The 23,961-nt window shown below is 39.9% G+C and overlaps 1 protein-coding gene and 1 pseudogene across 1 annotated transcript in view; both read left to right on the top strand.

The window, feature by feature from the left end:
- The window catches only part of PTPRM (protein tyrosine phosphatase receptor type M), a 756,425-nt gene that overhangs the window by 471,898 nt on the left and 260,566 nt on the right, over window positions 1-23,961 (top strand). The window contains exons 12-13 of the mRNA XM_068563694.1: window positions 13,629-13,902; window positions 14,917-14,953. Of these exons, the coding sequence (XP_068419795.1) occupies window positions 13,629-13,902; window positions 14,917-14,953 (311 nt within the window). The remainder of the gene's footprint in view (window positions 1-13,628; window positions 13,903-14,916; window positions 14,954-23,961) is intronic.
- On the top strand, window positions 1,875-3,281 carry LOC137776943 (transformer-2 protein homolog alpha pseudogene; annotated as a pseudogene).

Below are 23,961 nucleotides of genomic sequence, written 5' to 3'. Positions count from 1 at the left end.
GTGTCAGTGTATTTCCTGCTCAATGAGAATTGGTAAGAGCTCTCTGAAGTTATTAGTCTCTAGTTAAAATTCTTGCCCTTTATAATACTGCCAAGTGTTATAGGAAATTTGAGGGTTGACATTTGCCTATTATTCATTCATTTGTGCACCTAATATCTATTGAGCATCTTTATTTTCAAGTCACTGTGCTAGGATGGTGATCAAGCTGTGTAGAGAAGTCCAGAGTACACTGAGAGCATATGACAGAAAGATGAAATCCCAACAAGGAAATCAGGATGTGCTGTTTCAGCTGCAACTCAAAGGAAAAGTAGGAAGTGGCCAATCAGGGGCTGGAAGGCAGGTGTGGGTCCACCAAGGAGAGGAGCAGCCTTTAGAACAGCCTAGGATCAGAGAAAGTAAAGAGATGTAGACAGTGGTCATCCCAGCAAATACAATTAAAACCACACACGTAGTAAATGAAGCTTGACCAGCACTCAGGAGTATTAATTAGATTTATGAATTTAATATTGGAAGTGAGCCTTTTCCTAGGCTAATTATTATGTAAAATGTATGTAAATGTAATAGGAAATGCAAAATGATCACAAAATGATTTTCATAATTTAGTTTCTGAATATCCTTCGGTACCTCAAACCTAATTAAGTGTGCAATAAATGTTTATTGAATTGAACGTCATCTTTTTCTTGTGAGAAGTAATTATCGCTGAAACCTTTATAGATAAGAAGCCGAAGGTCTCAAACCTCCTTTTAACTCGTTGGATGTATAAGGAAGAAGAAGCGTTTAAAATTTATATTCTCATCTCTAAATAAAAGTTAAATACCATGACCCTTCCATAGAGTGCAGAAGCATAAAAAAATATCCTACCCTTACCCTTGGATCAATCTTATTTTTTTTAATAAGAAGAGAAATTCAGAAGGACTACTTCAAATAAGCCATTGGTACAAGTTCAGATTTCCTCAGGAACGTCACTAGAATCTTGCACGCCTATACTGACCCCTTTGAAACTTCTCCTGCTTCTCACCTCTCAGGGTCACTGACACCCTCCTTTCTCCTTTGCTTTCCACCTGCCCCCCATAGGTGGGAAAGGGAGTTGGGAGGTGGGAGAAATGGGCGAAGGGGCATGAACTGTGGGGTGATGGATGGTACCTGGACTTGTCGTGGTGGTCCCTCTGTAGTGTATACAGATGTTGAATTATAATGCTATATACCTGAAAGGTATATTAGAATTATATTTTTTTTAAAAAACTGGGAACCATGGAGAATTATTACAAAGAATTATCTGAAAACAATTATCATCAAAATCAAATTAAAATGTAATGAAAGCTTAAAATTAATTACTAATTAATTAAAAGAAAAGAACAATTGCATGGACCAGAAGCCTTGGGTTTGCATCTGGGCTGTGTTGTTTACTACTGTGTGACCTTGGGCATCCTGTGAACTCTGAGTCTTTCTTTAGTTCTGAAATTGGGCCTAACACACAATCTATCCGTTTCACAGCATCGTCGTGAGGATTAATACAGGCGAAAGTTCTTTGTAAACTGAAGTGCTAAGAAAGGGTAAAACTGTGGCTTCCCTAGTGGCGCAGCGGTTGAGAATCTGCCTGCCAATGCAGGGGACACGGGTTCGAGCCCTGGTCTGGGAAGATCCCACGTGCCGCAGAGCAGCTGGGCCTGTGAGCCACAATTACTGAGCCTGCGCGTCTGGAGCCTGTGCTCCTCAACAAGAGAGGCCGCGACAGTGAGAGGCCCGCACACCGTGATGAAGAGTGGCCCCCGCTTGCCGCAACTAGAGAAAGCCCTCGCACAGAAACGAAGACCCAACACAGCCATAAATAAATAAATAAACAAATACTTTAAAAAAAAAAAAAAGGGCCGGAGCCTGCGACCGAGTGGGAGTGGAGTGGAGTGGAGCGGCTGTTGTTGCCGACTCTTTCCTCCTCCCCACGGACCAGTCAGCTGGTTGATTAGGCCATCGGCCCTCAAGCCGAGACCTGTCTCTTATTTAGTTCTGGGGAGTGCCTGGCCGACATGAGTGATGTAGAGGAGAACAACTTCGAGGGCAGAGAGTCTCGTTCTCAGTCAAAATCTCCAACGGGAACTCCTGCTCGTGTAAAATCGGAGAGCAGGTCAGGATCTCGTAGTCCATCAAGAGTTTCCAAACACTCTGAATCCCATTCTCGATCAAGATCAAAATCCAGGTCGAGGTCAAGGAGGCATTCTCATAGACGTTACACTCGATCCAGATCCCATTCTCACTCTCATAGGAGACGATCTCGAAGTAGGTCCTGTACACCAGAATACCGGCGTCGAAGGAGCCGAAGTCATTCTCCAATGTCTAACCGGAGAAGACATACAGGCAGCAGGGCAAATCCAGATCCCAACACTTGTCTAGGAGTGTTTGGCCTCAGTTTGTACACAACAGAGAGAGATCTTCGCGAAGTATTTTCTCGATATGGACCATTGAGTGGTGTCAATGTGGTTTATGACCAGCGAACTGGACGATCACGAGGATTTGCTTTTGTTTATTTCGAGAGAATAGATGACTCAAAGGAGGCTATGGAAAGGGCAAATGGAATGGAGCTGGATGGTAGAAGAATTCGTGTAGATTATTCTATCACCAAGAGAGCGCACACACCTACACCAGGCATATACATGGGCAGACCAACTCATAGTGGTGGTGGAGGCGGTGGAGGAGGTGGTGGAGGTGGAGGAGGTGGCAGACGTCGAGATTCTTACTATGATAGAGGATATGATCGTGGGTACGACAGATATGAAGACTATGATTACCGGTACAGAAGAAGATCGCCTTCTCCTTACTATAGTCGATACAGATCACGATCAAGACCTCGTTCCTACAGCCCAAGACACTATTGATAAACAGAGTGGTTGCAGTTGAGGACATCTTTTTCTCTCTTTTTTTTCCCCTTTCTCTTTTTTTGTTTAATTCTGGATTTCCCCAAGCTTCTAATCCTTCCTACTCCTTAAAAAGAGCCCTTAAAAACATCTTTGGTTTATTTAGCATCTACACTTTGTCGATTGTATTGTTGTTTTCACCCCTCTTATTATATTCTTAAAGATGTAATTGTTGTCATTTTGAGTAGTTAAACATCTTGAGTTAAAAAGGAACCCCCAGTGTTATGCTTTTGTAAATGGTTTTTTGTTTGTTTTTTGCTTTTACAGAAAATTAACTCCTGCCTAATTGAATGAGGAAAGAAATGATCTTTTTAAAGCTTCTTTTGTGTTAGATATTGTATTAGACATGGTATTAGAGAGCTGCATTTACTACAAACTCCTTTTTTAACTTTCTTTTGGGGAAGTTAGTAACATAAAGTAGTTCAGTCATGTCAGGTTTGTCTGGGATGGCATGGAGCAATCAAATAATTGAGTGTAGAAAGTTTGAAGCTATAGAAGAAAACACTTGGTCATTTCTTTTGAAGAACGGAATTTTTGAACCCTAAAAATTGTCGTTTTTTAGAGATGAAAAGCTTGTGGACTCCTACAAAACATGTTGTATTTAAAATACATTTGTTAAAACTTAAAAACGTAAAGTTTGATTTTTGTGTTGAAATTTTTGAAGTTTAATCAGTGAAGGACAAGCCTTATTATTTATTATTTAGAGCAGTTGTATGCTTTGCTGTTAGAAATTTTGGTATTGGGGAAATGGTTTAAGTAAGCTGTTGTATAGAGTCCTTAGAAATAGTGAGGGGAAGGGTAGTCTCCTTTCAAATAAAAGTTAATTTCTTTGAAAAAAATTTTTTAAAAAATTAAAAAAAATTAAAAAAAAAGAAAGGGTAAAACTATAATATCAGGATTTGCTTAACAAAACACACTGACTAGATTGATGTTTAGTTTTTATTCCCTTTATTCCTTGCTTTTGGTAATATGCTTAAAATTTCTAATCACTACTGCCCTTTAACTTTTATGCCAATATACCGAGATTATCACTTTAGTAGTATCTGTGGGGACTTCCCTGGTGGCGCAGTGGTTAAGAATCCGCCCGCCAATGCAGGGGACACAGGATTGAGCCCTGGTCCGGGAAGATCCCACATGCTGCGGAGCAACTAAGCCCGTGCACCACAACTACTGAGCCTACACTCTAGTGCCAGCGAGCCACAACTACTGAGCCCGCGCTCCGCAACTACTGAAGCCTGTGCACCTAGAGCCCATGCTCCGCAGCAAGAGAAGCCACCACAATGAGAAGCCCACACACCGCAACGAAGAGTAGCCCCTGCTCTCCACAACTAGAGAAAAGCCCGTGTGCAGCAACGAAGACCCAACGCAGCCATAAATAAATAAATAAAAACAAATAAATTTATATGAAAAAAATAGTATCTGTATTCTAAAGGAAACCCATACTTTGACAATAAGTTTATGGTCATTGTAAGAAATATGTGCAGTCATTCTGTAAAATCATCAGAGTTTTAGAAGACCTACTGTTCCAATCCAAACCCCACAGCGATGAGAAAGCACTGCTGGTTGGAGTAGTTACAAACAAGGGCTCTTTCCTGGGAAGGAAGGTGCAGAGGTGTTCAGAAGCATCAAATATGCAGCCAACCACAGCATGGGGTTTGGTGACCCTGCGTTTAAATCCTAGTGCTTATTTGCCCTGTAATCTCGGGCAAGTGATACTTTTCTGTCTCATTTTCTTCCTCAATTAGTTGTGAGTGATAATATCTACCTCAAAGGGCAGCTAGGAGGTGAAGGACAGTAAGCAAAGCAGTCAGTACAGCATCTAACACAGACGTCATCAGCTCGATATAGGAAAGCTTTTCTTATTTATTGTTGACTCTATTCTGGTCTGTAAAGATGGCAGTACCTTGTAGATAACACGGTAGCCTCTTTTCTTATGCCTGTGTCATAGGAAAGTTTCTAAGTCCCAGTATAATACTTCTGAACCTCAGTTATGATCTGAGAGGAATAATAATTATGGTAATAAAAAAATGAAGAATTGTTGTTACTTGGATTGAGTAGCTATAATGTGTCAGTCCCATGCTTGGTCCTTTATGAAATGATTTCTAATCATCCAGAGCAGAGTTCCTGGTCAGATGCCAGCACTCTGTGTACAGATATAGGAACTGAGGTCTGGGGGGATTAACAGTCAGCCGTGCTCTCCCTGTGCAACAGTGCATGGCCTGCAAGGCCCCTCCCAGGAGCCATCGCCACCACAGACATCGTCCCTGCAGAATCTCTCTGGAACCAGTGTGGTTACACCTTCCTTTGCAGACATGGGCTTTTCTGAAAATTAATATCCTTTCTTTATTGTCTCTTCCGGTGTTAAGAAAATATATAATGCCTTTGTTTTTAGATTATGATCCTTGCAATCTTTGGGGTTTCTCTCTAATACTTCATTCTTAGAAGTTAGAAGCAGGGTTTTTTGGTTTTGGTTTTCTTCATTATTGTTTTTAAACTAAGACTTCCTTTTTATTTTTTTGGTCAAGCCTAACTCCATCAAAATCTGCTCAATGTTTACTAGCGAAATTTTGAGTACTTGAAGGACTTGGGTTAAACAGCTTTGTTTTAGTGTATTGGATTGTTTTAATCAAATTCATCAGTCTTTTTTTGTTGATATGTATGTTCTTTTTCATATTACCGTGTTTAATAGTCTCTGGAGAATAAAGAAAGAAAATACCAATTCTTTTGAAATGCTTATTAATAGTTTTTTTTTTAATTGTTCCCTCTTCTTTATTGAAGAATTGTAAACTGCAAGACCATCTTAAACCTTTGGGGCTAAAGGTTCTTTTGTCACAGTTCTGGAACCTTTTGAAAAGGTTCTATCCATTGCTAAAATTGTTTAAGGAAAGGAGCTCTAAATACCTGACTTCCAACCTAAAATTTTTCCTTTTTTCATTGGTACACATAGTCACAAAAACCAAAATATCATTTAACAGTAAAACTTCAGTTTTATATTACTATATTGGCTCGGTTTTTTTACGAGTTATTGTAGCTGAATTGCTACAGAGTGTGTTCACAAAAGGTACTAAATCCCTTATTACCACTGCCACCACCCTTCCCCCACCTGATTTTAGGTGACTTTTATTGTATTAAAAAATAATACTCTGGATTCCTTTACTGCCAGGAAACAAAGATCACTTTTATTAAAGTTGCTTTTAGGATGACAGTGTCAGTCATCTCTTTGAAAATGCATTTTGGAAACTAGGTTTGTTCTTCCAGAACCCTTGAAAAGAAGCCAGAAAAATTGCAGGGGAAGATAATAATAATAGAGTAGATGTATTTGAGCAGTTATACTGTGAAACTTAATTTAACTTTCCCTCAAACTCCATTTCAAACTTGCTTTTGTGCATGAAAATATACTGTCTCGCTTTCCTTCCCTTATGTCTCAGATTTTCTTTTTCTTCAACATAATCCCCTCTGAAGGATTCTGTGTAGGAGATCAGAGCTCCAGTCTGATGCTCCGGGACCTGCGGGGCAGGTGCACAGGCCTTGCTCAGGGCCTTCTCTGCAGAAGGCCGGGCCAGGGGCCACTGGCCTGGGAAGGGCGCAAGGGGCTCCCACTGCCAAATTCTACCACCACTGCCCCCAAAACAACCAACACATCTGTACTATTTTGACTTCACCTTAATGATTAAAATGGAGAGAAAATGAAATACTAAAATTGAGAGTTGATGGCTCTTGTAACCAGCGGCGTGATTAGAGAAGGCAGAAAAAGGAGTTCCAAGCTTGCCTGGCAGGCACCTGTGGGGAGGTGGAGGTGAGCAGAGACCGAGGCTCTGCGTGTTTGCAGGCTGCTCTCCCTGCCCTCCCCCAGAGAGCAATCTACCTGGTTCTTATTCCTCACCTTGGGCATCACAGCGGGATGGGAGTCAGCAACCAGCCCTGGTTGTCATGCCCTGCAGCGTCCTTCTGCCAGGAGCTGGGCAGTATGGAACCTGTGAGGAAAACCCTGCCACTCCTGGGATTCCTCTCCGGGAAACTCGGGCACTGTCGGGACAGGCCTGCTGGGACCCTGGCAGGCATCTGAGCCAGAGCCCGGCCATTACCCTCAGTGTTTGGTCCTATTGATGAAGGATCCTCATGCTTCTCGGGAGTCTGATGGGAGACTTGTTGAGACTTGGGAGGGTCTTTGTTAGCACAGGTGGGCGTAGTGAATGGAGATTGCATTGGGAATCCAAAGACATGAGCTTTTTGTTTGTTCTCATTGCTTTATCTCTAATTTGGGGGGAAAGTTGATGGCTGTAGGCAGCACAGGACAGTCTTCAGCCATCACCGGCAGTAGGAGCGTTTGGGCACTAGGTCCAGGCCAGATGTCCTCGGGGAAGCTGATGCCACAAGAGATTTTTTTTTTTTCAATAGATCTTTTTTGGAGTATAATTGCTTCACAATACCATGTTAGTTTCTGTTGTACACCAAAGTGAATCAACCATATGCATACACACGTCCCCATATCCCCTCCCTCTTCAGGCTCCCTCCCGTCCTCCCTATCCCACCCCTCTAGGTCATCGCAAAGCACCGAGCTGATCTCCCTGTGCTATGCTACTGCTTCCCACTAGCTATTTTACATTCGGTAGTGTGTATGTGTCGATGCTACTCTCACTTCGCCCCAGCTTCCCCCTCCGCGCCCCCATGTCCTCAAGTCCACTGTAGACACTGACACTCCCCCTCTGTACCCTCTTTCACTCTGTACAAACCTCTGTCAGCATCTTGTCCCAGTTCTTTGTTGGAGGGACCTGTTGCTAACACCCCGAGAACGGGGACACTGTGGACTTCATTCCTCTTTTTCTTCTTCCCTTGTGCCTGGCACAAGGCTTGATATGTGATAAATATCGTAGAAAATAAGGAAATATGAATAAAATAGTTTTCTTCTCACTTGCTGATGTCACAACTTGCCTGATCTTGTACCAGGGATTATAAAATATCAGAGCTGGAAAGGACCTTAGTGGTCAGGGGATGATTTGGTGGCAGTGCTGGACCCGGTCACCTGGGCATGGGGCTCCCAGTTCACTGTGCTCTCAGCGGCACCCCCTTCGGGATGGTGGCATTTGTATTCTGGCTCACCTGGCCTGCACTACTGCTACTTTTAGGGACTGAAAGACTCTGACTTGAGTATAATAATGAAGATATTTAGTGTGGCTTTGATAGTATTTGATTTTTCTAGTTTTATTCAAATCCCTAGAGCTATTTAAGAAAAACGAGCTTTCAAAATAGTAGCAGACCTTGAGTTATAATTTTTATAGTCATGCATTTGTTATGAAATTGTGATGATTAAATTATGACAAACGTAGCTGAAATGAAATGTGCAAAGGAAAACGTCTTCACTTGTTAAAAGGAGGAGAAGTCACTCTTAAAGATGTTCCATCTTGGACTAATTTACTTGAAATTTGGTGCCTGTCATGAAGATTAATAACATGTGGCCTTTTACACAGCTTCTCAGCCCGAGTCTAATGTTCTAGTTGTCCTTTTATTATCCCAAACCTCCATAACTAAAGGATTTTTCCTTCCTGCCCTTTGTTCACAATATGGAGCTGTAATTGAGTTCATATTTCTCACCCAACCTTTCAGCTATAATTAATATTTTATTATATCAGATTTTGTCACTAACTAGCAGAGCAGCAGGGTGTGGGACCACGTGCTCAGGCGTGCTTACACATACACACACACATGTGCACACACATGCAGAACGGAAGTAACTTAGGGATGCCAGGCGAGCTCCTGATGATGAATTATGGCCGAGAGAACATCAGTTTTATTTGTGGTACCCTGAAAATATGCCACAGCAATAGATGGCCGATACTATCTAGAAGAGAGCAGGACAAAGAGAAATTAAAGTGGGCAACATAGAGTATTCGACCCCACGGATCAGTTTATGCTGCGCAGTGTGTTACCCAGGGTCCATTGTTTGTGGAAAACTAGTGATCAGACCTCATTTGTGAGTCAATGAGCAGGACAGGCTCGGTCAGCTGCTCTCAGCACCAGTGTTATGTGGATCCTAGTCATGATGACAAACAAATTGAACTTATTGAACTGACCTTTCTTTTTCCTCATTTTAAACTGGTGACAATTCTTTTAAAATGTAGTTCAGTTGTACCAGGTCATTTGGATCTTCAGGGTGTCATTTCAGTAAATGCTGACAGGTTTAGGGAAAGGATGTGACTAAAAAAGAACAGGAAGAAAAATACATTCTGTGTTATTGCATAAATAGACCTGAATTACACATTTATTTTACCTGCCTTGAATATAATTTATACTTTCATTTTCCCTTACCCCCCCCCAAAGAGTTAATCTTCAAGAAGATATTAATACTAGACTCTATTCTTTTTTTCTAGAGAGAGAATAGGTGGTTTTTACCAAAAATTGCAGATCAAGCTGAAAGTCACTAATACTGCCATGAAACGAAAAATATTGTAAGTCCTTGAAATGATGAGAAATGCCAACTTTAAAGGACTGGCAAAAGCAACAATGAAACGGATCAGTACTTTTCTCCTCCTCACCCCCCCCCATCCTGCTATCTGGTTGGATAATCCTCCAATATTTTTATGCTGATAAGAAACAGAATAAGTAGATAGAAAAATGGACTTATGACTAAGGGCTTAATCTGGAAATGAATTAGGACACACATCTTGAAGTCAATTTCAAATCTGCAGCAGGCTTCCCCTAACATCTTCAAAGTTAGAAAAGACCAAAACCATTTTGTCACATTTGAACTTTCAAGTTTAACAAACTACATGAAAGATGTTCAGATGTTCTTTTCTAGGTTATACTTCATGGGCTAGTCTGTATAAATGCAGATTTCTTATTCACCTTCTAAAAGCCTTAGAGTTTTGTTGTAGAAAAGCCTAGCATCAATTAAACTTTAAATTAAATTTCACTCTGTAAGAAAGTTCGGATACAGTGATGTCACATTTTTGGCAGATTCATCTTCACGATGGATTGTGCCCTCACATTGCACATGCCGTAGGAAAGTTTTATGTGATTTTAAATTCCAGAATAGTGGTGGAGGAAGGCTAGGAATGGTGAGACTTTGATAAACAAAGAGGCCATGAGTAACACATTAAAAGGATAAAAGAATTTTAATTCAGCTCACTAAGCTAGAAACTTCCGTTTGGTTTTCCATCTGTGAGAATTTGCTTTTTTCAATCATCCTTTTAGGAAAAACATTCAAACAGTGAGATTTTCAAATCTGCTTGTGAGATGACACTTGTGGTTGGAGAGATCTTGTGAAAATCATCAATGGGATGATGTTATTTGTACAAATGAAAAGCACATCAGTCACCAAGTTCTGTCCAGGTACCATTGACCTGGATGCCAGTAATGTGTTCATTTCCATCCAGGAGGCAGCAATGTGTGGCCACTGGGCAGCAGAACGGATTCAGCCATTTTTCATTAGCACTTGGACTTTGATAAAGGGGAATAGGAAAGAGCTGCTTGACCTTTCAGCGTTTAATTATTAAAGAGCAAATAGATTTGAGGTCTGGATGCTTGCAAATCTAATTTGTCTTGTGGAGCAAGGATGAAAAGACATTTTGGGTTTGAAATTGCTCTAGTCAACTTAGTTCTTCCTTTAATATATCTGAAGATGAGTAGATGGTAGCTATTTAAAAAGTAATATGTCTGGAGTAGAGTGCATGGCATAACATACCAACTGGCTGAAATGGAGGCCCACTAAATAATCATTTAATTCTTGCATTTTCATCTGATCCTCCTAAACTTGCTGCTTGGAAAAATTAATTTTTTTCATCCATATTCACTTAGATGGCATTTAAATTACAAAACAAAATTGTCTTTCTCTAAGGAGTGTCAAATATCATATTGTTCAAGTTAAATCAGGCCAGTGCCTGGCACATACTAGGGGCTCAGAAAGTATGCGTTGACTTAATAAATGAGAAAAGCTGGGGAAAGATGGGTGGAAAGTGAGGATGGAGATGAGGGGAGAGAGGAAACAGAGTTGCAGCTTCTGATTCTCTCCATTTCTCCTTATTTGCGATTGTACAGGGTAAACTTGCAATCTAACCTGCATTATCTTATCGCAAAACCTTTTTCTTGGTAATTCCCTTCTCTCTTACCTCTTGGGTATTCAGGAAATGAATACAAAAGAAACTTAGTATTAAATTTTAGTAAAGAGAAGCATATTAGTGAATATCAGTATATTTCCTCCCTCCTACTACATATAAGGTATATAAAGTAAAAATTACTTCTGGATTACGTTACGCTTTCAAAAATATGTACTTCGTGGCCCACTTCATTCTGTCTCATGAGATACAGAAGTGACTGACTGTGTTGTCGGATGGTCAGCAGACCACATCTACTATTTAATTAACTATGTGTCCCAGATAGAACGGGCACCTCACCTCTGAACCTTAGTTTTCTCATCAGTAGAACCAGAAAATAAAACCTACATGTGCAAGGCTCCTGGCCTAGCACTTCCTGTATGGAATAACTTCTGCAAATTTTTTTCTTCGCATAAATCTTCATATTTCTACTTTGTCTAGTATACTAGGCTTCCTGGAAGGTGTTTTTAAAGTGGAATTTTGAAAATCATGTCCTATAGCAAGTAAATTGGAAAAGCTTGCTGATAGAAGAAAACCAGTGTTAAAAATTACTTAATGGAGAATCTCTTTGCAAAGCAATTAATTATTCTTTGATTTATCCATCTTGTGAGAGTAGTTCTTGTATGCTGAATAAAAATTCTGAATAAAAAAAATATAAAATGTACCTTGGAGACCCATCTAGTTCTCTCATTTCATAGGAAAAAACTAAGAACCAAAGACGTTAATTTAAAACCCCAGTTTTAGCAGAACTAGGAGTAGAGTCTAGGGGATGCACACGCCAGTGTCTGCTACCCTGACAGAAGGCGTTGCAGGAAAACAGTCACACTCTCTTAATGATGTTTGCACTTCTCTAACCGAGGCCTCGAGAGTTACACGTTGTCCCTCTGTTACATTCTGTTGGTTGCATGCGATCTTCAAGGTTAGCCAACACCATACTTGGTGGGAGAAATGTCAAAGAACTTGCAGATATAGTGGAATCGCCACATCTGACTGTAGAGGTAAGAGGTCAGGGAGAAGGGGGAGTGAAATCAAAGCCCCCCTCTGTCTCTGCCTGTGTTCCTTGTTCCCCCCACCCCCAAAGGAAGGTCCTTCCTAAATTCTTCCTTCCATGTTGGATACACCCTGCAGTGAGAACTCTGCAAGATTTGGTGGCGCATCTTATGGGACCAATAGAAAGTCTTGATGTTAGGAAGTAAGAGTCATATTTCTTTTCTTTTCTTTAAGTTTACATCCCTGCTCAGAAGTCCCTTTATCATTATTTACACTGTAAACCTGCTGGACTCCCTGCCTACTGAGCAATCATTCTGATGTTGTACAACCATCAATTTTTGTTTGGACAGAATTACAAACTGAACGGCAGCTGCGTTGCATGACTGAAATAGAATGTGCTAAGTGGTTGTACTTCCAGAAACAGGAGATTCACTGGGTGCAGATTCAGAGTTCACACGGACAGGAGCACAGAGAGGGACCTCTCCGGGCCGACCCCAGCGCGTGGCGTTGGTAGGCATCTCCCTTCTATTCTGTTTCCCCGGCTTTAATGAGTGGCTGTGCTGAGCAGCCCCAGGGTTACAGCGTTGCTCGGGGAGTCACGGTGCTTTTCTGACAAAGTAAGAAAAAGATATATCTCCTTGTCAGAACGACTTGCAATCTAGTCTGGATTCAGTTTTTGAAAGCTGCTGTCAAGGTTTGTTTTTTCTCAGTATTAGAAACTTTTTTTTTCCCCAACCAAACTGCACAACAGTTCATCATTCTAGTAAATGTATGTAGCTCAATAAAGAAGTCCATCCCTTCAAGGTTTCTCCTATTCTCCTAAGGTTAATTCGAAATTCACAGATATTGGAAGGGGGTGGGGAGGGAAAGGTGAGTAGGGACCAGGAGATCTACTCCTTGCTGGGGACGTCTGTCTCTCAGGCATCTTCTGAGGATACTCATTCCCATCTTATCTTTATATAGAATTCAAGTAGCCCTGTTCATGATTTACTCTTAGAAACCACTTGTAACTCCAGGGTGTTGGCTTTTGAAATTCCAGTGCCTTTTCTCTGCTTTTCTGATGTCCTCACTTTCCGCTGACCGAATATGGTGCAAGGCAAAGGAATAGAAGGAAAATATGGGAAGTTACACCTTGGTTAACCCGAATCATCACACACTGTATCTTGTGACTTGATAAAACTTCACACACGTTCATACAGATGTCACCGAAGAAAATATTACGTTGCCTTTTTTAATAAACTTACGGTTAATATTGATTGGTTCATTGACTATGTAAACTGAGTTCATTTTCTACAAATTCATCTTCAGTTACATGTAAGAAGAACGTTACCTTGGTGTCCTGCTCACATAAACAGCAGAGATTGTTATATAAAAACGTCTTAACTATGGTAAATTTTCTTTCCCTCAAGAAATTGTCTTATTTGGGGGTGAGAGAGTTCTGTGCAAAAGCATTAAGCACTTTCCCTCTCTTTCATGGAGCAAGTGTTGAATCCGTGTCCGTTAGGCACTAAGCACTTATTATTGGCTCTATCCAGTGTGTTCTTTATTTGGGGTGTCCTGTGGGTCTCCGCAGTTGAAGACCATGGGGATCAACTCTGTTATCCGAAACTATCACTGATAATACTCTCTTTTTTTCTAGTGTCTACCAAATAGTTGTCGAGGAAGAGCGTCCTCGAAGAGCTAAAAAGACAACGGAAATCTTAAAATGCTACCCGGTGCCCATCCACTTCCAGAATGCTTCTCTACTGAACTCCCAGTACTACTTCGCTGCTGAATTCCCAGCCAACAGCCTCCAGTCAGCTCAGCCTTTTACTATTGGTGATAATAAGACATACAATGGATACTGGAACACCCCTCTCCTTCCCCATAAAAGCTACAGAATTTATTTCCAAGCTGCTAGCAGAGCTAACGGGGTAAGTTTTATAAATGGCTGTTTACTTAGGCCATTCAGCATTATCAATGCGAACACAGTCAGATCACATAAGGTAGCCGTAAGAAGGAAAGTCATGCTTTTGTGTGCTTTTACTTGGAATAAATGTGTTTTATTCTCTCTTTTTAAAATTATTTTCACCTGGAGAAATTCATGGGAAGAAATGCATATATTCATATTTGTTTGGGTAGGAAGAATATATTGTCAACATGATGGTTTTTATTTTCAGTTTTTACTTGTTACCAAAAGTTGGCTAGTAATTCTGCTTAGCCTACTATTTTACAGGGAAATAGTACAGCTCTAACACGTACATTCAGCTCATTTACAATTTTGTGAGATTCACAACATCTGTCTTTTCAGCATATTCTGTCCCATTTCTTTGGTTCCACAAGAGTTTAAGCTTCCTATAGCTGGGACTAAATTAGTTATCTTTCTTTTTTTTCTAAGAGAAAACAGCTTTGGAAAGATGAAATAGAAACAAAATAAAAACTATCACGTTGTTTTTGAATTTTTTTCCCTTTCCTGTTCAGACCAACCCAGAGCTCTGATGAGATAGGAAAGTCTCCTTAGAAGGAAGGGCAAATTTTCCAGATACGACAGCGGTTTCCTCCTTCACAGCGTGGGTCTCGGTACCATCATTGCCTTTGGCCAGTGAGAAGGGGGGGAAATCAGGGGCACAGATTTTGCCCACGAGTGTCTGCACAGGGAGCCAGTGAGGGTCCGGAGGAGGAAGCCAGGGGGGCCACCTGGCAGAGGCGTTCTGTGTGTAACTCCAGGCTTGCCATCTGCTCCCGGGGTGCCCACCAGCGCCACCGCCAGCACTGGAGCCGGAAAATGTATCAGAGCGCAGTCCAAGCGCTAATCACTGTGTGGTTAATGCCACACTTGGAACAATGAGAACCTCCCTTATCTGTATTTAAAGAGAACTGCAGAGATTTTATTTGTTTCACATAAAACATGAATAGTGATTTTTTTTCCCCCTCTTTATTTAACACAGGAAACCAAAATAGACTGTGTCCAAGTGGCCACAAAAGGTAGGTTGAAATTGTGCGAAGCTCTGCTGGCTTCTGTCCTTTACGAGTTCAGATGGCGTTTCAGGACTTCTTGAAATGTTCATGTCATTGAAATCAGTGTGTGGGGGGATGTGTGCTCCTAGGTGTGTGCTAGGATTGTAGGCCAGTTAAATTTGACTGTGTTTCACACAGGTATTTTTTTTTAATGAGAAGTCACATTGCTGTGTTTCAAAGCAGTTTTCAATGGTTATCTTTTTAAAACTTCTATTAAAATAGAATTGATTTTTATATGATCTCGTTTATACTGTGGTATAAACCACAGTACCCTACATAGTAATACTGTGTCTAGTGAATGTTCAGATGCACAATAGTAAAATACCTCCTGCTGTTTTAAAGCAATTATCTAGTTATAATAGATCTGTAGAGTCTGCGTGGGCTTTTTTCACTGGGGATGTGTGTCTCTTTGAACCCAGGAACCAGGTGATGTTATTGTGGACCTTCTGTTTCCCAGGCCTGGTTACAATACTGAGAAAATGTGATTGAGGATGAAAGGTAGATTAGGATGAACCAGCGTAAGCTCACCACACAGGGCTTCCTAAAGAAGAGAGTGCAGGGGTGTGTATGTGTGTGTGTGTGTGTGTGTGTGTGTGTGTGTGTACACATACTGTAACATCATCTTGTCAACCTCGCAGTGTGCTTTTGCCATCCCATGTGGAAGTATTTGAGAAAATGCCACGAGAAACATCCGATGCTGCAGGAAAACGAGGCAGTATACGTTAACACTTGTAGTTAAACGCACTCTTTCAGATCAGTAGAGGAGCCATGAGCACAGGGAGGAAGTGCTGTAAGACTGAATTTGGGAAGGACGGCAAGAAAGCAGAAAGCACCAGATTTCGTCAGCTCATAGGGAGTCACTCGACAAGTTCTGCTGGATGAACCTATCTTGTTTTTGCTGTTTAACGTTCAGGCAGCTTAGTTTGAATATATCGTGGGTGCCCATCGGCATTTTCAAAATTCTCACTGAATTCTTATTTCCTGAAGAAACATGACCTTTTTATTCCATTAACTTGACACACATTTCTTGGTTTCATGTTATGTGCCAGGCTTTGTGGGAGGTACTCACCTTATTTGTATTTTGTTTGTCCTCATGGGCTCATAGCTCTATCTCCAAGAATCTCCTTATATTGATTTTAAAACACTCAATTCTTTATATCATATTGTACCTGATTAAGAGCCTTTATTTGTAGGGATAAATTAATAAAAAATGAAATTACAGACATTGATGTGTTTTCTAAACAGTAATTCGCTGTTAACTATTAATTATCACAGTATTATAAGGCCTTTGAATGAGGTATCGACGTTCTCAGGCCTCTGATCATGGCCCATGCTCAGGCTGCTTTATTGAATTCTGCTGACCCTTGAGGTCTCAACAGAAAACCCAGTTCCAGAGTGCCTGATTCATAATGCCTTGCATTTCACATCACAGCTGAAAGTTAAAATTACTTTCATATGTATGTTCTCATTTATTTCTTCTAAATTACTGTGAGAAAGGAGACAGGTATTGCTATTTTTATTTTTGAGACGAAGAAAATGCATATTTGGGGAGATGAATTGACTTGCCAAGGTCACTCAGCTAATAATCTGTGTGTCAAGGCTTGATCCCAAGCGTTTGGCCTCCTACACCAGTGTTTCCCTGTATCTCATGGCTTTTCACCCAGCAGAACCTCTGGCCAATCGTAGTTCTGCAGCATATAAGTATCTGTCCTCCTTTTTATTAGAACTGAGTCACCGCCCAGTTGACTCTGGAAACAGCAGAATATCTGCCATCCTGTTCATGTGCGGAGTTAAATAATTATATAAACAACACACTAGTAAATATGGAAATGTGGCGTTTGGTCTTTTCACAATAGATTGAATTAGATGGTGATTTGGAGCGTTTTCTTCTACCATCAGCTAGATTTAATCAATATTGTAATTTGTTTTTCAATTCACCAAAGGATGATTAGGCAATCAGATGACCTGATTGACTAAATCTTTCTCCGCTCATATTTTCTGAGTCATTTGCAAACATTTACACAGCCACAGACTCTATCCAACCAAATAACCTTTTGCGGGGGAAGAGGGAAACAAATTTTAATTTTCATTGCCTCACTTTGTCATTCCTATTCATAAAATCACAGCACAGGAGGGAACCTCGGGAGATAGTCTCCTGCTGGGTGAAAACTACACAGTCTGGTACTATTTTATTTCGTGAATTTCTATATGTACAGGTTCAGCAACCTTCCTTTACAGCACCGTCCAATGTTTCATCACCTTTACAATCAGATCATTTTTTGCTTATTCATACTAAAATTGATTTTGCAATGAAGGAAGCCATTCCATCTTGACGACTTCATCAAAACAGAGAAATTGGCAGGTCTGACAGTGTTACTGGTACCATATCATAAAGATGTTTGAAATTTAAAAGAGTTAAGCATCTTGACTGTTTTTGCCACTTAGTGCTGACAATAATGGTGGCTTAATTGAATTTTCAGACACTAAACCACTTTCCTGAGCAGCATTTTGAATTTACAAAGATTTCAGTGTTCTCGTGAAACAGTTGTTGACAAGTATCTTTATAGAGAAAGTATGGAGGTGGATTTTTTTCCGCAAGGAACTAATTTGTAATTTCAAACACGGATATGTCTCTTAAAGATACATTTCATGCTAGTTATAAATTTAATGTAGTGGTTATTTTAATCATATTCCAAGGGTACATTTTGATTCTAATCATCCCAAATATAAAGCCTCATAAAAAATTGGACACCAGAAAATACCTAAGGTGGGTCATTACATATCTCCATATGTTGGGGGATTGCCTGTATTTTTATGTATCCTCCTTTAATTTATATACCTAGATTCGTCGTAAGTACATATGGTTAGCTATAGGCAAACTCACCCCAGACTATTCTGTCTCTTGAGTTAAAAAGGCACCATACGGGACTTCCCTGGTGGCGCGGTGGTTAAGAGTCCGCCTGCCAATGCAGGGGGCACAGGTTCGAGCCCTGGTCTGGGAAGATCCCACATGCCGCGGAGCAACTAAGCCCGTGTGCCACAGCTACTGAGCCTGCACTCTAGAGCCCGTGAGCCACAACTACTGAGCCTGCAAGCCACAACTACCAAAGCCCGCGTGCCTAGAGCCCATGCTCCGCAACAAGAGAAGCCACCACAATGAGAAGCCCGCGCACCGCAACGAAGAGCAGCCCCCACTCGCCACAACTAGAGAAAGCCCGCACGCAGAAATGAAGACCCAATGCAGCCAAAAATAAAATAAATAAATTTATAACAATTAACTAAATAAATAAATTGTAAAAAAAAAAAAAAAGAAAGACACCATACGATGACAATATACTTGATGTTTTGGGGTTACCCTCCCAACAGGATTCTTTTTAATCTTTATGGTGGAGTACATAGAATGGCTTTTAGTTATTTTTAGATTCTCCTAATTTTTATTTTGATTTTTAATCACATTCACATTTTTATAGTTGAATTCTGTTTAACACCACTTGATCCAGCTGTGTCTTAGCAATCCTTGTATATGTTTTCCTTAACTTTCACATACCTTATGGCTGCCTATGGTAACTAGTAGGGTGGAAACTCTTTTCTGCTAGTTTTGGAAGAATTTGTTAATGATCAATTCTAAAGAATTTGTTGATGATCAATTCTAAACTGACAGGAAACTTTTACTTTCACTTAAAAGTAAAAATCCGCCTTGTTAGTAAATTAGATTTCTTATATTAAATGAGGTATAGTCATTCTAATTGATATAATAATTAGTTTAAACTGTTTACTTTGCATTAATCTCCCATAAAATAATTTTTTCCATGACATGATGCCAGCTATGTTTCTCCTTGACAGCATAGCCATTTGGGAGCTTTCTTGTTATACATTTATTTAAAAAAAAATATTTGAGGACACACATAGATTAAAAGTGAGGGGATGGAAAAAGATATTTCATGCAAACGGTAATGACAATAAACCAGGGGTCACAATACTCATATCAGACAAAACAGGCTCTAAAACAAAGGCCATAAAGAAAGATAAAGAAGGGCACTGCATAATGATAAAAGGATCAGTACAAGAAGAGGATATTACACTTGTCAACATACATGTACCCAGTATAGGAGCACCCAAATACATAAAACAAATACTAACAGACATAGATGGAGAAAGTGGTGGGAATACATGATAGTAGGAGACTTTAACACCCTGCTCACATCAATGGACAGATCTTCTGGACAGAAAAGCCGTAAGGCAACAGAGATCCTAAATGATACAATAGAACAGTTAGAGTTAATTGATATTTTCAGGACATTACGTCCAAAAAAAACCAGAATACACATTCTTTTCAAGTGCACATGGAACATTCTCTAGGATTGACCACATACAAGGGCACAAAACAAGCCTCAACAAATTTAAGAGGATAAAAAAAATTTACGTGCCTATTATGTTAGGCATAGTGTAATCTGTAAAACTTCCAAACATAGATACATAAGTATATCACTTTTTAAATTTTGAGGATTTCGAGTTCATAAAAGTTTTGAGGTTTTTGTTTGTTTCTTTGTTTTTAGTGTATGGGGGGAGGGGTGTCATATGTATTAACTTATTCCTCTCCTTGCTATGATTTGACTAGCAGCAGTATAGCTAGAAATCAAGACAAAAACTGCATGAAAACTACATGCTAAATTATTTTCAAAAGTATTATAGTAGTCAGATATAAACCTTAAAGAAAAAGAAAACAAAACCATTATTCTAATGTCATATTTTAAGGTGAATTTTCTGTGTGAAAATGCTCCACTGTTTTTAAGTGTAGTCTTTTATTTAACTTAAATTTTTATGGCAATGTGCTTTGCTGGGAGACCTTCAGGAAACTTTGAAGGATTTCTATTGTTCTGATACAATTTCTAACTATATTCAGAAATGTGAATGTTTCTCTTTTTAATCACTAGGCTCTTTGAGAAGTTTCTCTACACTGTTTTTCTGTTCATTGTTTTGTTCAAAGAAATGCCATCCTTTCTAGGCCACAGTGCTACAGAATGAAAGTACACTGATAAAAAGAACTGAAAAGAATGTCGAGATGTAAAGCTAATTAAGATTCCTTTTAATTACTCATATTCAACACACAAGCAAACAAATTATATAGTAAGGCCGCTCATATATGCTAATCTGCTATCATTTAGCTATGGGTTTAGAAATAGAAACGTAAATATGATATGCATTTGCCGCTCTGCATTTTGTAGAGAAAATATTTCCTTTTCTCGACTTGAAAGTCTCCATGCTGTATGTCATGAGTGCATTAAGGCCCCCGAGAAGTTCCTAAGGAAAGGAAACCTGTTTAACTTTGTTCAGCCCTACAGTTTCTAAATTTATTTGACCCAATCTCATTTTTCAAGGAGCCCTAGAGTCATATAAAACCCAGTTTGGTAAATACTGGGTCTTCAAATTCCAGAAGATACCACCACCTGTAACTGAAATGGCAGGTTAGGAGCCGATACACCGGGTGTGATGTTTACTCTCCCGTGTGCACCTTTGTACCTAAAGGAGACCCTAAGCTCATCAGCACCAGACGCCATCTTTAAAGCCTAGGAATTTAGCGATACTCTCTTTCATAATGCATTTTTTTGATATTTTAAGACATAGTGCAGCAAGTTGTTCTGTAAAGGGCAGATGGTAAGTATCGTAGGCTTCCTGACCCACACTGTCTCCATCAGAGCCCCTCAGCCCTGCCTTTGCTGTGGAAGGGCAGCCCTCATCATGGGTGAACATGACTCTTTGCCAATAAAACTTTATTTGCAAAAGCAGGCAGTGGGCCAGCTGACCCCTATTTTACAGTAATTTGTAACAAAATCAAGTTTTTTCCTTGTAACCAAGAATAATTGTCACAAAGGAACACTTTACAAGGCAGAACATAGAGATCAGATAGAAACCCTTCCTGATCCCTGTCATGGACTTTTCCATTTGAGTTTTGAGCCTCAGTTTGTAACTTGTCTTCCTTTGAGTTGTGAATACAGGGCTGTCTGACATAGCTCTTTTCAAATATCTTTTTGTTCATATTGTTTACCAATTTCAGTATCGGATAGATGTTCTATTTTTATAGAAACAATGTAATTTTTCTCAGACGTAGAGTAGGTCAAATTTTCCTGTAAGTAATGGAAAACTGCACAGGAATGTTGGTTGAACAACAGTATCTATGACCAAGCAAGTGTTCTGTGCATAAACTTGGAATTGGTACCAACTTTATCACGAGTCTTAGAAATAACATTTTACTGTTTACAGTTTATTATGCAATTTTGCATACTGTGTCATACCAAGAAAATTATCTTTGTGATATCTTGGGAGCTCTCCATTCTCTGTCCAAACTGTTAGTTTATTCATCTCACTGAGCAAAACTAAAAAGTTTTCATTAGTAACACGTCAAAGATGATGATACCACTTTTAAACTCACTTGCCTCTGTTGTCTGGCTACAAGGAGCAACTCTGTTTGAACAGTGCAAAGGGATATTTCAAACTATTATGTACCAGCAGTTTTGGGTTTAATTGTCTGCAGATGGTAGATGATCTATTTTCCTTACTTGTTGCCACATTTCTGATAGCACCCAGGCTGTTCCATGTAAATTAGTCATCTTTCATGTAAGCCTGTCCTTAATTTTCCAATATTTTTTCTTTGCATCATTTTCCAGCTGTATCACGTTAGAACTGACGTTTTAATTTTCTCTCTTTTTTTTTTTTCAATATCTGTGTGTCATGAATGTTAACCATTTAAACTCAACTGCTGAGCTCTTCAGGCAAACCAAGAAACCCGCCTGGTCTGCTTCAAGAATCTTAATCATTTCTCTGGTCACATGTTAACCATGACAACTATAGCAAAGGCAATGATTAGTCTCTTTTTTTTAACTGATGTTTTGAGATGCGTTTTTTTTTTTTCATTCCCTGAATGTGACAAAATAAAATTCCTAAATGGAAATTCTCTACAGGAAGTTTAGTTATCAGAGAAATTTCTCTACATAAAAATGTTTTTAGTGAAGGAAGATAATATTCTTCACAAAGGTGATTTTAGCAAGAAGAGAAAATATTGTGACTTAAGCAGAAGAATTTTAAATAACCTATTACATGTTGAAAGCTTCAAGTTTGGCTCATCAGAATTAGCAATGAATCTTTCTACCCCCTTCTCAGGAGCAGTTGAAAACACTGTTCCATCTAGATCCTTATTTAGAACGAATGTTTTTGGTTTTTGCTTTTTTTTCCCCCCTTTAGTCAATCTATCCACAATCTCAGCCCAAGCTTGCAACTGTGTCATGGTTAGAAATCCAACTGCCTGATGAAAGCCTGTTTAAGGGAAACGAACTCAGAAAATTCAACGGCTCGCTGCGGTTGTTTTCCTTTTTCCTTCTCTTTTTGTTGTTGCTGGAAGAAAGTTGAGATGATGTGATATGCGGATGGAGATTCTCCTTGCTAGCCTAGCTTCAGTCTGGCTTTTTCTTCCCTCATGCATGCTGACCTGGGAATCTTCCTTTGCCATAGCTGCGATAATCGTGACTCAGCTTACGACACCTCACATTCGCATCGCCCCTGCTGCAGGCGACGACCAGCTGACAGGTCAGACCTTCAAGTATAGATGAGTCATCTTGCCCATTTCCTCCTCATTTTTCTCAGCTTCGTTTCCCCTCTACATCTCCTCCTTCGCTTTAAGGCTTGTTGACAATGTCTCCGACTCTCGGTACAGACCTGTGCCCGCGTTAAATTAAGTGGTGTGCTCGGCCTCTTCTGTGTGCACATGTATACCCCTGCATTCAGCACAGCCCCGCTGCATGATCCCATTGTCTGTGTGTCTGTCGGTATGTTCCTTTCTAGCCTAATGTTACACAGAATGAAATTTGCTGGATTTGCAATGGCAATGCCATCAAAGAGGATTTCAATCAAAACACGTAAAGATGTTTTCCCAGTTATCCAAATTAATCCAGAAAGGCGTCGAGATCTGAGCGTGAGAGGTTTATTTTCACCTTGTAGGGTCTAGTTTGCACACGCATTTAGCGATCCACAGGCTGATCTGCCAGTGTTGTCAAGTGAAGCCACCCAAAGATGTTTTGGGGTGACGCTGTTCAAACAGCTTTTCAAGTTCCTACAACTGGAGCAGAGCAGATTGCATTCCTTATAGAGCCTTGTTTCAAAGCACACTGTTTATAGCAAGCAGAGGCACATCTGCAAGTCAAATGCACTGAATAATTTAGGGAAGTTTTTAAAAAATTGAATGGCTTTGAGTCGTGGAATTGAACTATGTGCCTCTTTATACCAAGAGAAGTTAGCTTGTCCATTTGAACTGCCTCTAAAGGTATACGGACAAACGTATAAACTTATATAGGAAAAGAATCCAGTACGTTACTGCATATCAAAGGTGAGTGGCTAGAGAATGCCAGAAGACCAGCTTTGGTCCTGCAAGAGAAGCAAGCCATTGTCAAGGTTTCTAACACAGTCACAGGAGCAGGACTCAAGTTCTGCTTTCAGAGGCATCACCAATATGGTAGTTTGTTGCATGAGTTATAGGCGTGAGGAAACCAAGTAAGAAACATGCAACTGCATTCCATAGGATTTCCACTCCTGCAACTGTTTTGTGTGTATGAGATTAAGGCATATACCCTAACATTTAAGAAAAAAAAGTAAAGCTTAACTCACAGTAAGAATTCATGAATGTTTAAGTTGTTCTGTGAGCTTATTATTTTGGAATATAAAGCAGCTGAGACTCAGGAAAATTATAGACTGCTTTTTCTAAGGTAAAGAACTGTAGGATAATTTTACTTCTTTCTCAGCTGGAATTCCATACATATTTTCAGCCCTCTGTTTCAGGGCCTAAAAGCTGTAAACTTTTTACTAACAGTTCTGCCTTTGCTTTCAAGTTTCTTTTAAGCATATTTCTTTTACTGGTTGAAGTTCGGTTGTTGCAGACACTCTTTTATCCTGAACTTCTGATGTGTTCCTCCCAACAGTTGAAGTAC

This window comes from Eschrichtius robustus, chromosome 14 (genome assembly GCF_028021215.1).
Source record: "Eschrichtius robustus isolate mEscRob2 chromosome 14, mEscRob2.pri, whole genome shotgun sequence".
NCBI lineage: Eukaryota > Metazoa > Chordata > Mammalia > Artiodactyla > Eschrichtiidae > Eschrichtius > Eschrichtius robustus.
The sequence above is the reverse complement of the archived record's forward strand: the minus strand, read 5'-3'. Positions and strand labels throughout refer to the sequence as shown.